The 18,416-nt window shown below is 37.1% G+C and overlaps 1 protein-coding gene across 5 annotated transcripts in view; it reads right to left on the reverse strand.

Annotated features, from left to right (window-relative positions):
* COMMD10 (COMM domain containing 10) overlaps nucleotides 1-18,416 on the reverse strand; it is a 231,719-nt gene that overhangs the window by 167,755 nt on the left and 45,548 nt on the right. For all 5 annotated transcript variants that reach the window (XM_058738510.1, XM_058738482.1, XM_058738519.1 and 2 more), the window contains exon 5: nucleotides 7,930-8,040. In XM_058738510.1, the coding sequence (XP_058594493.1) occupies nucleotides 7,930-8,040 (111 nt within the window). The remainder of the gene's footprint in view (nucleotides 1-7,929; nucleotides 8,041-18,416) is intronic.

Here is an 18,416-nt window from a genome sequence, read left to right on the forward strand (position 1 = left end):
AGTAATGTCACACCTTTCTCCAGAAGCTCTTAAATCCTCTGAATGCACCCCTTGAGTTTCTGAGCATGTTTCCAAAATAATTATGGAAAGCCATTTATCAAACTATAGCAAGACCTCTTTTTAGTTTATACCCTTTTACCTACTAATTATACTCCTGGGGAATAATCCTATATACTAAGGACGCTTTATTCAGTCAGTCAGTCAGTCAGTACATGTTTATTAAGCACCTACTATGTATATATACACAAATATGTTTGTCACAATATAACAGGAAAATACTGGAAACAAACCCATTATTTGACAATGGAGGAACTGGGAGAAAACCATAGTATTTCATAGCCAAAGTACAATACAGTCATTTAAAATACACGCATGGTAAGTTGGAAGCAATATGGAAAAAGTTTTACAGAGTTACAGGACAAAAGCAGAACATAAAATCAAAAAAGTCATAGAATCGCACTCTCAGAAGAAAGTATCCGTAGAATAAACACGGAAATAAAATAGGTCAAATAGATTGGCTGCATCTTGGGGGTAAACCTCTGAGATTTTTATATCTCTGGAATTTTCTACAATTTCTACAATTTTCTACAAGTTTTCTACAATAAACATACATAACCTAACTAATGAAAAAAACCATAATTATTTATTTCCTGTTTTTTGAGTGAGAGAGAGAGAGAGAGAGAGAGAGAGAGCGCGAGAGAGAGCGCATCTGCACAAGGAAGGGGCAAAGGGATAGGGAAAGGGAATCTGAAGGAGGCTCCACACCCATCGCAGAGCCTGACATGGTGCTTGATCTCACAACAGTGAGATCATGACCTGAGCTAAAATCAAGACTCAGACACTCAGGTTGCCTGGGTGGTTAGGTTGGTTACACATTTGATTCTTGATTTCGGCTCAGGTCATGATCTCACGACTCATGAGTTCGAGCCCCATGTGAAGCTCTGTACGGACAGCATGGAGCCTGCTTTGGATTCTCTCTCTCCCCTCTGTCTGTGCCTCTACCCCACTCACACTGTATCTCTCTCTCTCTCAAAATAATAAATAAACTTTAAAGAAAAAAAACAAAGTCACTCAACCGACTGAACCACCCAGGTGCCCCAAGAACCACAATTTTTAAAAAGACAATACTTATCAATCATTTCATTTGAGAAGAAAAACCACTGACCTGTCTTCAAAATTTTCTGAACCCTAAATAACCATCCCAAATGGCACAAATGAAAATTAGTATCTTAATACAGAACTGCTGGAAGCAAAGCTCATTTTATAAAATTTCTCATCAAAATCAGTGAGTAAAAAGCCCAAGACTTTACTGAATGTTTCTTCAGATCACAGGAGACCACGTTCTAGAAAAAGCAGTAATTGCTACTTATCAAAATGGAAAAAAATTCTGGTTAATGAATATTATCTTCTCATAACCATATCAAGTACTGAACAGTAATAATAAAATCTCAATTTTTTCCTAAACCAAATGCAAACATCATTATTTTTTTTTAATCATTTACAAGTTAAGAGATGCAAAGTAAAAAACAACTAGAAAGTCCTATAGCAAAACATAACAGTGTTGTGGGTACGGTTTTGTCTTTTTTTTCCTATATTTTAAAAAATGTCCATAATAGATGCACAACTTTTAAAAAAGAGAAAAATAGGGGCGCATGGGTGGCTCAGTCGGTTAAGCATCTGACTTCAACTCAGGTCATGATCTCGTGATCTGTGAGTTCGAGCCCCTTGTGGGCTCTGTACTGTCATAACAGCTTGGAGCCTGGAGCCTGCTTCAGATTCTATGCCTCCCTCCTTCTCTGCCCCTCACCCACTTGCATTCTGTCCCTCTCTCTCTCTCTCTCTCAAATATAAACATTTAAAAAAAATTTTTGTTAAAGAGAAAAATAAACTTAAATTATCAAGGGAAATATACTGAAATATATTTATTTATACAGATTAGATTAGTAAAAATACAGTATTTGTAAAATTCAGACCTGCTTGTGAGAGCAGCTCGAGAAATCTGAAGGCCCTTCAAAATCAGTCAATACAACCATCACTTTTAGGGAGATCAGAATACTTCACATTTCTAATACAAGAGTTCATAATTTGAATAAAGACGTATTTTTCTCTTACTAAGGAATCTGTCATAAACAGATCTAAGGATGTTTTCTTTTCAATGATATAGCCTATTTCTTTGTTCATAAGGTATCAACATCCATGATGCCATATAGCTGTTATAGTAAAGTGTGTCAATAAACACAGTCTTTAGTGAACTAACTGAGGTAACATCAAAACATAAAACTTTATTTACTATGTAAAAGTATTTATTAGTGTCTCTCATTGACTTTAGGTGTAAAATTATTTCAACTTAATCAGAGAAAAGCAAAAGGAAATTGAGAATCCATATGCCTATCACTGTATGGAGAACAACAACCAACAAGATACAACAGTGCGTATTAGAACACTTTCAGCAACTTCAAACATACATACATTACGGGATCAACTGCTAAGTCATTAAACAAGCAAAAAGAGGCAGTATCTCAGCAATGAATAAAGTACAGTGCTCTGAAGTTAAACTGTCTGGTTTCAAATCCTAGTTCTACTTTTTTTTAGTTGTATAACCTCGGGGTTAATCTCTATATGTTTCCATTTCTCCATCTTCCTATAAAATAGGGATAATAACAAGATAATGACAATAACAGTATAATAACAATAACAATTCATTCATAAAAGAAAGAAATCTTTTATTTTCATTTTTTCAATATGATGACAGCTTTATTTTTTTTTTAAGTTTATTTATTTATTTTGAGAGAGCGAGAGAGCATGTGAGAGAGAAAGTGCATGCAGGTGCGGGGATAGATCAGAGAGAAAAGGAGAGAGAGAATCCCAAGCGGGATCCATGCTGTCAGTGCAGAGCACAATGTGGGGCTCAAACCCACGAACCGTGAGATCATGACCTAAGTTGGATGTTTAGCCAACTGAGCCACCCAGGTAACCGTGAAAGAAGTATTTTATCTAAAAAAAAAAATTTTTTTTAATGTTTATTTATTTTTGAGAGACAGAAAGAAACAGAGTGTGAGCGGGAGAGAGGCAGAGAGAGAGGGAGACACAGACTCTGAAGCAGGCTCCAGGCTCTGAGCTGTCAGCACAGAGCCCACGCAGGGCTCGAACTCACTCGGACCGTGAGACCATGACCTGAGCTGCACTGACTGAGCCACCCAGGCACCCCAGAAGTAAAGGAGGAGATACCATGTCTAGCACAGAATAAGCACTAAAACAGGGCTTTCCCTCCTTTTTCTTCACTCTAAATAGAATTTGTCACCCATTTTGGAAATAAGAATGAAGATCTCTAACTCAACAAATTAGTACTTAAAGTCCTAAATTCACTTGAAATCGTAATTACCCACCACAAAGTACCTTGTGCAACCTGAGCATAATCCAACTTAACCTTAAGGTAAATGACAGTTCCCTTCCATGGCGATTTTATCCCAGTTGTTTCAAAAGAAGAAACGAATGAAACACCAAGATTCTTTCTTAAAAGATGTACCAAAAAATTTTAGAGCCACTGTACTAACAAAACGTGATTGTCTCAGAAGTGCAAAGTTACTGGGGGAAACATAATAATGCACAACCAAGAGCAAAATTTAAGTATTTCAGTGTTTTTAGGATATTTAAAGTTAAGGTGCTTGGAATATTCAAAATTACCAACATTTGTTAAGTATAAAATTGCTATTCTCTATAAATAAAGAAATGCCAACTATGATTAGCCTGGAAGTAGTTATACTAGAGCCATTCAACTATCTTGGGATTACTGTGTTCTCTTTTCTCACAAAGAAATTAATACAAGCGACAGAATGTTACAAAAATAGTCAATAGTGTTGAAGGCTTTTTAATAAACTTCATTTTGGCAAATAATCACAGAGAAACTAACAAACAATGAAATCATGATGATTTCATTTATTTGTTCTGTACATATCTGATTAATAGGCATTAATTTTGTTGATGGAAACAAAAGAACTCTATTGTTATATACAGATTAGAAATGTGAACACTTAGCATTTCCCACAACTACTGACTTCACAAATTATTTTGAATGTTATTTCAAATAACACTGTAAGTGCCAGAGGTTAGGTAAGCAGAGCTCTACTGCCCTCTAATGAAATAAACCAAAAACAAAAAACAAAAAACCCTCTTTTTGATGTATCTCAGAACAGGAAAATAATCTTACTTTGCTAAATGCAGTAGATAAACACTAAGACAATTAATTGCAAACAACTAGAATATATAAATCAAAATACTGCAAGAGAAGCTACAATCGCCCAGTTTTCATGATAAAATTAGTAGCAAAACAGGAAAGCCTTGAGACAGGAACGTTCCAAGAGAAAAGACACGAATGCAACAGTGCTATCTAATGTGATAGCAATTAGAACTTCACTGCAGGCTACCCTTTTCATGTGTATGTTGGAAGTGAATGAGAAGAAAGACTTTTAGAAACCACACACTTTGATGAACTGCAGGAAGTTTTCGGCTCAGCAGCTCAAAAGTAAACACCATCAAAAGAGTCTCTCATAATGTTCACTGACTAACCCTCTCAGAATTTTTTTTAAGTTTATTTATTTTGAGAGAGAGAGCAGGGGAGGAAGAGAGAAAGAAGAGACAGAGAACCCCAAGCAGGCTCCACTCTGTCAGCACAGAGCCCAACGTGGGGCTCGATCTCACGAACTGTGAGATCATGACCTGAGCCAAAATCAAGAGTCAAATGTTGAACTGACTGAGCCACCCAGGTACCCCTCTCAGAATCATTTTAATACGTGAATACTTTCAGGAAAAATACCCTTTAACATACACACTTAAAAGAATTTTATTTCATGCTTTCTGCTTTTTAAACAAATGCCAATTTCATAATATGGCAACTCTGCATTCTATGATACTTTCCATCATACACTAACCAGTGATAACTTGTCATCATTTTCAATAAAACTTCTCCCTTCTTGGGCGCCTGGGTGGCTCAGTTGGTTAAGCATCTGACTCTTGGTTTCGCCTCAGGTTATGATCTCACAGTTTGTGAGTTCGAGCCCCACATCAGACTCTGTACTATCAGCACAGAGCCTGCCTGGGGTTTTCTCTCCGCCCCTCCCCTGCTTTCTCTCTCTCTCTCTCTCTCTCTCTCAAATAAACTTAAAATTTTTTTAGAAAAAGTTCTTTCTTTTAACAAACAAGGTTTTTAAAACATGTTCCATATTCCTGTTCCTTTCATCTAATATTCCCACCTGTCAAGAATTCCCAAAGTCTCACACGAGTACAAAGAACAGAGTACCAGATCACAAAAAGAGAGAGGGAGAATATGAAAAGAAGAAAAAGTAAATCTTCCCAACAGCAGTTCACTGAGAGAACAGAGGTGTGGTGGTTAACTGCTCCTTGGAGCTGGGACACACAGCACTTGGAGATGGCAGGTGTCTGTCCAGGCTGACAGCTGTGATACGCTCCATTACGTGTGTCTTCTTTAGCAGATATGAGAAACAGGTCAAATCCACACAATGCCATAGGGAAGAGAGGCAATACAAGGGAAAGAGGTGCACTTAAGTCTGCACCAAAATGAAAATATCAGGGTGCTCGGGTGGCTCAGCTGGTTGGGCATCCGATTCTTGATCTTGGCTCAGGTCATGATCTCACGGCTCATGGGTTCGAGCCCTGCATCGGGCTGTGTGCCGACAGGTCAGATCCCGGAGCCTGCTTGGGATTCTGTGTCTCCCCCTCTCTCTGCCCTTCCCCTGCTCATGCTCTGTCTCTCTCTCAAAATAAATAAACTTAAAAAAAAAAAAAGAAAATATCCTTTTCCTTTGTAGGCCGCTGCTCTTCTTTGCATCGTCTGTTTGTCGATGCAAATGGTTCTCCAGCTCTACAAGTTACATGGATAACCAAACGCTCGTTCAAAACTTCAAAATAGCAACACACAGGGAGATACAAATGTACTCCAGGTTCTATCTCCCAGTGAGCTGGATTTCACATCTGTAGAGATTTTCTGAGTAACATGGATTAAAAACATGACTCTTTTACTAGAAGTATTACTCATTCATTCCTACTGTCTCAACATAGAACTGACATAAACGTATTTTGAAGACATGATAAAGGAGCCGGAGGACTCAGGCATCCCAAGGTCCACCACTGCCTACACGATGATGCTCGAAGTACACCCCATATACGGTCACAACAGTTTCCTTCCAGCCTATCAATTCCATTTACCTGTTCAGACTTAACGTATGACAGTCCAGAGAAATACAACAGTGAAGGTGTACAGACACTTGGAGAACATACGAATGTGTGTACGTACATCTGTACATACGTACGCGTGTCTGTCTTCACTCAGAATAGTTCCAGTCTACACTGGAACTAGTGAGTTCCAGACTGTTATCCCAAACCTAAAGGAATGCCTTCCCTAGTTCACTGTAAGAAAACATCAGGCTTTCCAGGCTGCCCTTCCCCTCCCGAGGTCTCAGTAAGCATAGATATGAAAAAGAAGATCGAGAACTAAAAAGGCGGAAGGGGGCAAGGAAAGGGAAATGATTAATTTCATCAGGAAATAAATTCACTGTCAGCTTTGGTTTAAAACAAAGGCATTTATTTATTCATTAGCCAAAAATAAGTTTTATTGCCGACAATGATGAAAATGGCAGCAGCCTGCATTTTTTAAGCATTTACCTAACACTAGGCATTGGACTAAATAAGCACTCCATACACTGAGTAACCCTGTGCAACAGGTAATGTTATCCCTGGTTTACAGATGAAGAAGCTGATACTCATAAAGATGAAGTGACTTGCCCAAAGCTACACCACTTCTAAATTGTAGAGCATATATAATATACCAGTCACTTCAACTCTTAACTACTAAACTTATATTATTTTATATATTATTGTTATTTATGCTGTATTCATCAACTTAAAATGTGTGAAATGCAATACTTTTCAAACACTGAATGAATTAATAAATTATATACAGTGAGACCCAACTCAATTGCCTAAAATTTTATAGACTTGTTAACCTGGGCTACGTACTGGTCCCCATTACCATGGAAGATAAAAATGTGCATGATATATAACACATGATGAAAGTTCTAACAAAGAAGTAATACTGCTCTCATCCTTCAATGCCCATTATAAACAATAACATTTCTCCAATTATTCTCTGATTACATCCAGTCATAGTTACCTCTCTTTCCTCAGATCTTCCTACCTGATTTTCACCTCTCTGTGTTAAAAAGAAGCAAAGTCTCCTTTAGGGGGAAAAAGTCACTCCCCTTTATCCATCTTAAAAAGATAATCGATTACAATAAAAAGATAACAAATATCTTTCACTGCTATCTTAAATATATATTTCTCTATACGCTACAGTAAAAAAAAAAAAAAAAAAAAAAAAAATTCCAAATCAAGCTTCCTGAAATTAACGCTAAAAAAGAAATCATCGCGCAGTATAAACGAATCCAAAATTCCATTTTGCAACAGCTGGGATTTAAACTCATGCACGCTAATGTTACACACACACAAACACAATTCACATCATCTTGGTAATGCAGGCATTGGCTAGACAACAAAATTCCTTCTACTATATGTAAGCATCTTTAAAACACAAAACACCTACAAATATCCACAAATATCTAAGTCATTAAAATCTTAATTTTATATGGCTGTTACCAAGTTTTCCCACTGCAGAATTTAAAAGAAGAGGTTATGAAATGCTCGTGCAAGACATTTCTTCAAATGAAAAACAAAGGGATAAGTAACTCTGATTCTCAAAACCTGTCACAAAGATCTAGCCATTTGTTAATCCTTGTTGAATTTTAATTTAATTGTGTTTAAAATTTCAATCCAGGGGGCAGAGACTCTGCTCACAATAAAGTACAAGACCTACCTGGTAAACAAAATGCAGCATTTCACTGAGGTACCATTTCTTACCTTTGAATCTTCACCACTCACTCCCAGCTGTAACACGGCTTGAGGAGATTTTAGTTTCGCTTGGGCAGAGTGAGCCATCTGAAGGTTAAGTTGCCATCCGACCGTCTCTAGCTATAAAAGACAAGTACAGATTGGAATCAGATGGTATGGAAGGAGGAAAACAGTCAACTTTCAGCAAATCTCCCACCCGTAGGAATGAACATGGATAAGCCTAGACTTCATGGAAAGTCAATCCTATGGCTCCTTCAACCTGCATTTTCTGCAAACTCTCCCTTTGGGCTCATGAGATTGGCCTTGTGCCAGGCCTGTCAAATTCAACAGTAAAACTCGTCTTCAAATACACTGCATTTTGAAAATAGAGGTCTTAGACCAAACAATGAAGTACAGTAAAAGAGTCCATGGTCTTTAAATAGCATATTACTATTTCACAACAGTATATTTTAAAGCCAATGGTTTTCTCAACAGTTAGGGATTTTACACTTTAATGACCTCTTGTCTTTCAAAACTCTGAACTGGATAGAATACAGGTAAGACTTTTTTTTTTTTTTAATTTAGAGGAAAATTGAAGTACGCAGATGGTAAGAGGTTCACACATTTAGACACAGTTAGCGAGACTGGAAAAGAGCCAGACCAAGAATTGATATTTACTAGTGAGCAGGTGTTATCATGCTTTCCAAAGTACTCTAACTTATTATGGTTCCCAGTTATGACAGAAACTAATTAGAACATTTCCTATGAACTTATTAATTAACACAAGAGCAAAATTCAATCAGGTAAGGCAAAAATAGTAAAGACAGACTAAAACTGTTTAAGTGTTCTTTTAAAATATTAAATAGCACAAATGTGGTTTTACTGAACTTGAGACATGATTGGTTTCACTAACCTCAGAACCTCAGTACCAGGAGTATTAAATTTCCAATAAATTCGAGAAACACTATTTAGGAAAGATGTGTGAAATGCAATTGTCACATGCCTCTCACAACATGGCCCTAATAACTGATTTAGTAAAAACTACCTTAGCTACACTGGTAAGATGGGCAGTCTCACAATTTTTTTTTTTTTTTACTTAACCAGAATACTAACTTCTAACTTGAAAGACTGTTCAACAGCAGAATCACAGCAGTGACTCGAAGCCAAATTGGAAAGAGAGCAATGGAAGTATTATATAATCAAGAGAGGATGCGATGAGAAAATAAAGATGTATTTCTATTCTTTCTGGCACTGAACCTTTGAGAGGTTATGGGTAAAAAGAGGGAAGATGTCACACGGACATAATCCACAACACCTAAATAAAAAAATCAGTGTAATGGTGTTTGTTAAGGATCTTTAACATACTGATCTTGAACAGTGACCTTAGTAAGTGTAGTCTCTAATACCAGCCCACCACAATTTTTTTTTCAAATTTTTATTTAGATTCCAGTTAGTTTGGTTTCACACACAGGGCATTTGGTTTCAGGAGCAGAATTCAGTAATTCATCACTTAAATACAACACAACACTCAGTGCTCATCACAAGTACCCTCCTGAGGACCCATCACCCATCTAACCCACCCCCACTCTCCTCCCTCCATCAACACCCCCCAATTTGTTCTCCATCATTAAAAGTCTCCTGTGGTTTGTTTGCCTCTTTCTCCCCCACCTCCCATATGTTCATCTGTTTTGTTTCTTAAATTACATGAGTGAAATCCTATGATATTTGTCTTTCTCTATTTACTTCACTTAGCTTAATACTCTAGCTCCATCCATATTGTGGCAAATGGAAAGATTTCACTCTTTTTGATGGCTGAGTAATATTTCATCGTGTAATATATACCACATCTTCTTTATCCATTCATTAGTCAATAGATATTTAGGCTCCCTACTTTGGGCTATTGTGGCTAGTGCTGCTATAAACATTGGGGTGCATGTGTCCCTTCGAAACAGCACACCTGTATCCCTTGGATAAATACCTAGTAATGAAATTGCTGGGTCGTAGGGTAGTTCTGTTTTTAATTTTTTTGAGGAACCTCCATACTGTTTTCCAGAGTGGCTGCACCAGCTTGCATTCCCACCAACAATGCAAAAGAGATCCTCTTTCTCCGCATCCTCGCCAACATCTGTTGTTGCCTGAGTTGTTAGTTTTAGCCATTCTGACAGGAGTAAGGTGGTATCTCATTGTGGTGTTGATTTGTATTTCCCTGATGATGAGTGATGTGGAGCATTTTTTATGTGTCGGTTGGCCATCTGGATGTCTTCTTTGGATAAGTGTCTATTCATGCCTTTTGCCCATTTCTACACTGGATTATTTGCTTTTTGGGTGTTGAGTTTGAAAAGTTCTTTATAGATTTTGGATACTCTTTATCTGATGTGCCATTTGCAAATATCTTCTCCTATTCTGTTGGTTGCCTTTTAGTTTTGCTGTTTCCTTCGCTGTGCAGAAGCTTTTTATTTTGATGAGTTCCCAGTAGTTCATTTTTGCTTTTGTTTCCTTCCCTCTGGAGACATGTTGAGTAAGAAGTTGCTGCGGCCAAGATCAAAGAGGTTTTTGCCTGCTTTCTCCTCAAGGATTTTTATGGCTTCTTTTTATGGCTTACTTTGAGGACTTTCATCCATTTTGAGTTTAGTTTTGTGTATGGGGTAAGAAAGTGGTCCAGGTTCATTCTTCTGCATGTTGCTGTCCAGTTTTCCCAGCACCACTTGCTGAAGTGACTGTCTTTATTCCATTGGATATTCTTTCTTGCTTTGTCAAAGATCAGTTGCCCATACGTTTGTGCGTCCGTTTCTGGGTTCTCTATTCTGTTCCATTGATCTGAGTGTCTGTTGTTGTGCCAGTACCATACTGTCTTGCTGATTACAGCTTTGTAGTATAGCTTGAAGTCCGAGATTGTGATGCCTCCTGCTTTGGTTTTCTTTTTCAAGATTGCTTTGGCTATTCAGGGTCTTTTCTGGTTCCATACAAATTTTCGGATTATTTGTTCTAGCTGTGAAGAATGTTGGTGTTATTTTGATAGAGATTGCATTGAATATGTAGATTGCCTTGAGTAGTATCAATATTTTAACAATATTTTTCACTCCTATCTAAGAGCATGGAATCTTTTACCATTTTTTTGTGTCTTCTTCAATTTCTTTCATAAGCTTTCCATAGTTTTCAGTGTATAAATTCATAAGCTTTCCATAGTTTTCAGTGTATAAATGTTTAACCTCTTTGGTTAGATTTATTCCTAGGTATTGTATGGTTTTTGGTGCAATTGTAAATGGGATTGATTCCTTCTCTTTCTGTTGCTTCATTGTTAGTGAATAGGAATGCAACCGATTTCTGTGCATTGATTTTATATCTTGCAACTTTGCTGAATTCATGAATCAGTTCTAGCAGTTTTCTGATGGAATCTTTTAGGTTTTCCATATAGAGTATCATGTCATCTGCGAAGAGTGAAAGTTTGACCTCCTCCTGGACGACTTGGATGCCTTTTATTTCTTTGTGTTGACTGATTGCAGAGGCTAAGACTTCCAATACTAGGTTGAATAACAGTGGCAAGAGTGGACATCCCTGTCTTGTTCCTGACCTTAGGGGGAAAGCTCTCAGTTTTTCCCCATTGAGGATGATATTAGCATTGGGTCATTCATATATGGCTTTTATTATCTTGAGGTATGCTCCTTCTATCTCTACTTTCTTGAAGGTTTTTATCAAGAAAGATGCTGTATTTTGTCAAGTGCTTTCTCTGCATCTATTGAGAGGATCATATGGTTCTTGTCCTTTCTTTTATTGATGCGATGAATCAAGTTAATTGTTTTGCAGATACTGAACCAATCCTGCATCCCAGGTATAAATACCACTTGGTCATGGTGAATAATTTTTTTAATGTATTGTAGGATCTGGTTGGCTAATATCTTGTTGAGGAGTTCTGCATCCATGTTCATCAAGGAAATTGGTCTATAGTTCTCCTTTTTAGTAGGGTCTCTGTCTGGTTTTGGAATCAAGGTAATGCTGGCCTCATAGAAAGAGTTTGGAAGTTTTCCTTCCATTTCTATTTTTTGGAACAGCTTCAAGAGAATAGGTGTTAACTCTTCCATAAATGTCTGGTAGAATTCCCCTGGAAAGCCATCTGGCCCTGGAGTCTTGTTTTTTGGGAGATTTTTGATTACTAATTCAATTTCTTTACTGGTTATGGGTCTGTTCAAATTTTCTATTTCTTCCTGTTTCAGTTTCAGTAGTGTATGCTTCTAGGAATTTTTCCATTTCTTCCAGATTGCCCATTTTATTGGCATATAATCGCTCATAATATTCTCTTATTATTGTTTTTTGCTGGAAGCCGAGCTATCCCAGCCTGATGGCAAGGCCCGGGCTGCGGACGGATTGGTGACTGCAAGGCGACCCACCGAAAGTGAAGCTTCTTGGACTCCCGCTTTTAGGTAATTTGGCCGTAAGACTACCTGGGGTATTGTCTCAGTCGATTAGGGAATTGCCCTCGACAGGCCCCCTGGGAAAAGAACCATTAGGAAAGAAAATAAGGTTCCGCAAGAAACTGTGCGGCCTTACATCTAGCCCTTGCCATCCCCTATGGAGACTCCTCTACTTACAGGAAGGATAGCCTCATACACTTGCCAGCTAAGGAGGCCGACAAAGGAGAGACATATGGATTTGAGAGCCCCACTCCGGCAACTAAGGAGTGTATCTATGAGCACAGGTGACTTCAACCCCTAGGCCTACCCGGCCCCCAAAAGGCATTCCAGATGATGACTGAACCTAGTCGGTTAAGGTACAGAATGGTTCATTAATTCCTAGGTGCATTGTCTTTCTGAGAATGTGTGAGGCATGGGTTTCTAAGGTCCTTTCGGCCCCTTCCTGGCACCTGGGACTTGAGGTGTTAAGAGATAAGGGGCCTTTCATGAGAACAGCAAAGCAAATGCTTTATAGATTATAGATAAACACAGATGCATAATGAAATAATGTAGGAAATTAATCAATAATCAAAGGGTATGAGGGAACATTACAAGAAAATCGCCATGTTATTTCTTAAAGGTTGATTACACATAGGAACATTTTCAAGATTAGGTAATGTTAGAAAACCATAGATGACATATACTACAAAAAAATCACTAACAAATACAATGCCACATTTGCTACAATAAATCGGCCAGTTCAACACACTGTTGTTGTCTGTGTCCATTTTTATTTTACTTTTAGTTTTTTATTTTAGTTTGGTTTTATTTTCACCGATGCTGTCCATCTTTTGGGAACCCCTGGACCTGCTGGAGCTGGACTCTGGCAGTTTTTATTTCAGCTGTGTTGGTTGTGATCTCTCCTCCTTCATTCTTGATTTTATTTACTTGGGTCCTTTCCTTTTTCTTTTTGATCAAACTGGCTAGTGGTTTATCAATTTTGTTAATTCTTTCAAGAACCAGCTTCTGGTTTCATTGATTTGTTCTGCTGTTTTTTTGGTTTCGATAGCATTGATTTCTGCTCTAATCTTTATTATCTCCTGTCTCCTGCTGGTTTGGGGTTTTCTTTTCTGTTCTTTTTCCAGCTCTATAAGGTGTATGGTTAGCTTGTGTATCTGAGACCTTTCTTCCTTCTTTAGGAAGGCCTCGATTGCTATATATTTTCCTCTTATGACCGCCTTTGCTGTGTCCCAGAGGGGAGCTTTTTATTTTGATGAAGTTCCGATAGTTCACTTTTACTTTTGTTTCCTTTACCTGCCCACCACTATTTTTAATAGTCACATTCAACAGACCCACCAACAAAACAAGAAAAAGCATGTCATAACCACTCTCATATATCCAAGCATTCTGATACACATCACTATCTTTTTTTTTAAATGTTTACTTATTTGTTTTGAGAGAGTGAGAGCGCACAGGCAAGGGAGGGGCAGGGAGAGAAAGAGACAGAGAATCCCAAGAAGGCTCCACATTGTCAGCGCAGAGCCTGACCCAGGACTCCAACTCACCAAGTGTGAAATCATGACCTCAGTCGAAACCAAGAGTCAAATGCTTAACCAAATGAGCTGACTACACATCACTGTCTTAGTTGAAAGTATCTGGAAGGTACTCATATTAACTTATAAGACACTGTCTTGATCTTATTTTACTGATCCTATCCCTGCCCTTGAAGCACTTAAGATAAATATTAAGTGAATAAATTAAAAAATACCTCTGTTGTGGTCAGGAAATTTGCATAATAAATTAATATGTTAATTTATAGTCACTATAAATATATAGTCACTATATACAGGTGGTGAAGGAGAATTTAAAAGAGCACTGAGCTTATGCTTTGGTTCATGCTTAAGCTGTCACTCCCTAGCTATGGGACCCTGGTTAAGTCACAATCTTTCAAGACTTCAGTTTCTTCATATACAATGAGAATAAATCTATCTGAACTATCTACTTTGCTGAGTTATGGTAATGACAATTAAGAAAATGCATACTCAGAGGGTGGCTCAGTCAGTTAAGCATCCAACTTTGGCTCAGGTCATGATCTCACAGTTTGTGAGTTCTAGCCCCAGGTCGGGCTCTGTGCTGACAGCTCAGAGCCTGGAGCCTGCTTGGGATTCTCTGCCTCCCTCTCTCTCTGCCCCTCCCCTGCTTGCTCACTCACTCACTCTTTCTCTCTCTCTCTCAAAAATAAATAAAACGTTAAAAAAAAATTTTTTTTAAAGAAAATGCATATTCAAAGGTGTTTTGAAAACTGCAAAACATTGTAAATATAAGGCATTTCAATTACCTGGTTTCTTCTACACGATCTTTTAAATACTGTAGGCACTCTATATCTATCTGTTGAATTGAATTGAAATGAGTCAAAGAATACTCCCAAGGAAAGGTAATTTTTTTTAAGAGGGAGAAAGAGAGAGCACTAGCGACGGAGAGAGGAGGAGGGAGAGAGAGAATCTTAAGTGGGCTCTACGCTCAGCATGAAGCCCAATGTGGGGCTCAATACCATGACCCCGGGATCATGATCTGAGCTAAATGAATGCTTAACCAACAGAGCCATCCAGGTGCCCTTTGCTAGGAAAGGTAATGTTTAAGAGTCATGACTAAAAGAGTTGGTAGGTTGCCTTTCTTAAATTCCTGAACCTTATCTACAGAACTTTGTGATGTGAAAATATTTGTCCCACACCCACGTTAAAGAGTAATTTAAAAAGTACAAAGAATTGCTAAGTTCATATTATGTATATGCACATCACACAACTACACGTAAAATTTCATAGAAAATGACCAGTATTCAGAAGCCTTAAAATGGAGAGGGAATATAGAAAGAACAAGGAGAATTATAAAAGAATACTTTACAATTACACAGAATAGTAACAAGAAAACACACTTTTCAGTGAAACTCAGAGGCAATGAAAATCAATACTACTTGAGATAAGGACTCTTATTACACCCTTTTTACAAATTAAATATATATAATGTAAATAACTGGTGAACTGTAGCAAAGAGTATATAAACGTCCTTATGTTATTATTTCAATTCTTCTTTTCACTAAGTTTCAAATTACATAAAAATCAAAATCACAAGTTATAAGAAATTGATTCAACTAAGAATCATCAATGGAGGGGCGCCTGGGTGGCGCAGTCGGTTAAGCGTCCGACTTCAGCCAGGTCACGATCTCGCAGTCTGTGAGTTCGAGCCCCGCGTCAGGCTCTGGGCTGATGGCTCGGAGCCTGGAGCCTGTTTCCAATTCTGTGTCTCCCTCTCTCTCTGCCCCTCCCCCGTTCATGCTCTGTCTCTCTCTGTCCCAAAAATAAATTAAAAACGTTGAAAAAAAAATTTAAAAAAAAAAAAAAAAGAATCATCAATGGATACTAAATCTAGGAGGGGAAAGTTTAATTTGGAATGCAAAGTCACAAAGTTTCCACCCACAACTGCTGGTTAGCTACAGAAGAAAGAAAGCAATTGTGCAGTGAAGAAAACAAAGATCTTAACCAAAGAACAAAATTAACATCATCAAAAAGTGGCAAAAAAAACCCATCATGTAGCCCTAGGTGCGAAACCCTGCAAAGACCACATTATTTATGTAGCTTTCTAGACCAAAAAAAAAAAAAATCATAACCTCAATTTGATTATGAACAAACAAAAGAAAAATAAAATGAAGGAACATCATGAAAAATAAGTGAAACATACACTTCAGAAACATAAATGTCCTAAAAAAACAAAGAAAAGCCAAGAAAGAAGCAATTCCTTACACTGCTTACAACATATTATTATATTATTTGCCATGTCTCTAATAGGCAGCAGTAATATAAATAAGAAAAAGCAAAATCCCTTTGCGTAGGTGAAAATCATATAGTATTGTACTGAATTATTCCTTTGAGACTCATAACTAAGAAACAAATACAACAGTCATCAATATTTTAATTACATATAAAACAAGAAAATCTAGTGAAGGATTTTGACTTACATGAGTTCAACTACATTTGCTTCTATTTAAAATAAAACTCTGCCTTGTGTACAGCAGAATCTGTATATTAAAATACCAGGAAATATTTTAACATTTGTTTTTTAATTTTATGCTCAGATTTACATCTGAGGGTCCTTAGGCCTTAATCAACATCCTAGATTTTTTTTTTAATGTTTTACTTATTTTTGAGAGAGAGAGAGCACTAGTGAGAGAGAGGTAGAGTGAGAGGGGGACCAAGGATCCCAAGCAGGCTCTGCACTGACAACAGCGAGTCAGATGTGGGCTCATATTCACATTCCGTGAGATGGTGATCTGAGCCGAAGTCGGACACTCCAGTGACTGGGCCACCCAGGCCCCCTCAACATCCTAAATTTAAGCATCATCAAAATAACATAAAACACAAGAAAAATAAGCCACTGATTTCTTTCTTTCTTTCTTTCTTTTTTTTTTTTTTTAAGTAGGCTTCACATCTAGCACAGAACCCAACACGGGGCTTGAACTCACAACACTGAGATCAAGACCTGAGCTCAGACCAAGAGTTGGATGCTTAATGGACGGACTGAGTCACCCAGGCACCCCAAGCCACTGATACTTTTAATGTTTTTCAACACAAGCTAAACTGTTTAAATGGTAGTTCTTACACATCTCACTAACATTACTTCTTACCTGACAATGTTACTAAGATGTCAGTCCAAAGTATAAAAACTTCAAAAACAAATACATACACGTGTGTGTGTGTATAAAACGACTTTATTCTCTAATTTTAATTTAACAACCTCAAGATAAACTTAAATTCTCATAATTGCTTTCTAAACCACCATTCCAAACACACACAAAACTCAGCCAAAATTGTGATTATATTAACCCTTTTAAGTGGCAAAAAAGAAAAGGTAAAGTTTTATACCAGATTTTAACTACTGGGGCACTCTAAAACAGAAGCTACTGTTTGAACCATACAACACAGTAAGAAATACTTTTACGGTGCAAACCGATATACTAAAGTTACACAGAACAATTTTTACCCAGAGCCGAGTTCTTTAATAAGCTTTATTACGTTTCATTTTGAAAATGCTATTTGAAAACCCTCTAAATTGATTTCATTACCCAATAAACCCTAATATTTCAGGCTATCTATAGCTAGGAAAATACTGCTCAGAAACCCTGAATGAGTTTCAGGAACTATGTGCATAGGTATTCATGAAACATTTTATTATTTATCATAATAAATCACGAAAATACATACAATTAGAGCTGTAACTGCTAAAATAGAAAACACTATCTATATTCTGTTGCTACAAGCCACCATTTATTTTATAACTAGAAAATACCATAAGCAGAAATTTCATTTATGTATGGCTCATTACAGAAACTATATAACTCTATTTACTCTAATGAAAATACAAAAATTAGGAAGTTGACTCAATGCTTAATTTAAGAACATAAACCTATTTGTAAAGCTTAGCTAAATGCCTGCTCTACAAATTTTTTCTTAACCACTTCTGACTTCAATGATTTTTTTTTCCTCTCTAAATCTGATTAATTCTATGAAGCTCCCAATTTAAGAAACAGTGACTTCTGGTATCAAGGGCTGTGCATCTAAAAAAAAAAAAGAAAAGAAAAACAATCTTTCCATGAACAACACCTACAAACTCTCAACAAAATACAAAGAACAACTCTCTAAGGGCTCTATAAGGAACAAAAGCACATAGACTTTAGAGAATCAAAACATAATACAATGTTAGCACACATGGGTCAAAGAAGAAATCAAAGAGAAATAAAAAAACTACTTTGAGGCAAATTGAAAATACAACATAACAAAATTTATGGGATGCCACAAAACCAGTTTGAAAAGAAAAGTTCATATCAAATGCTTACTTACATCAAGAAACAAAAAAGATCTCAAATAAACAACCTACCTTTACACCTCAAAGAACTTTACACTAGAAAAAGAATGAACAAAACTTACCTCAAAGAGAACTTTACACTAGAAAAAGAATAAACAAAACTCAAAGTAAAAAGATGGAAAAAATGAATATTAGAAATAAATGAGGGGCACCTGGGGTGGCTCAGTCGGTTAAGCAACCGACTTCGGCTCAGGTCATGATCTCACAGTTTGT

This window comes from Neofelis nebulosa, chromosome 1 (assembly GCF_028018385.1).
Source record: "Neofelis nebulosa isolate mNeoNeb1 chromosome 1, mNeoNeb1.pri, whole genome shotgun sequence".
In the NCBI taxonomy this organism is placed as follows: Eukaryota; Metazoa; Chordata; class Mammalia; order Carnivora; family Felidae; genus Neofelis; species Neofelis nebulosa.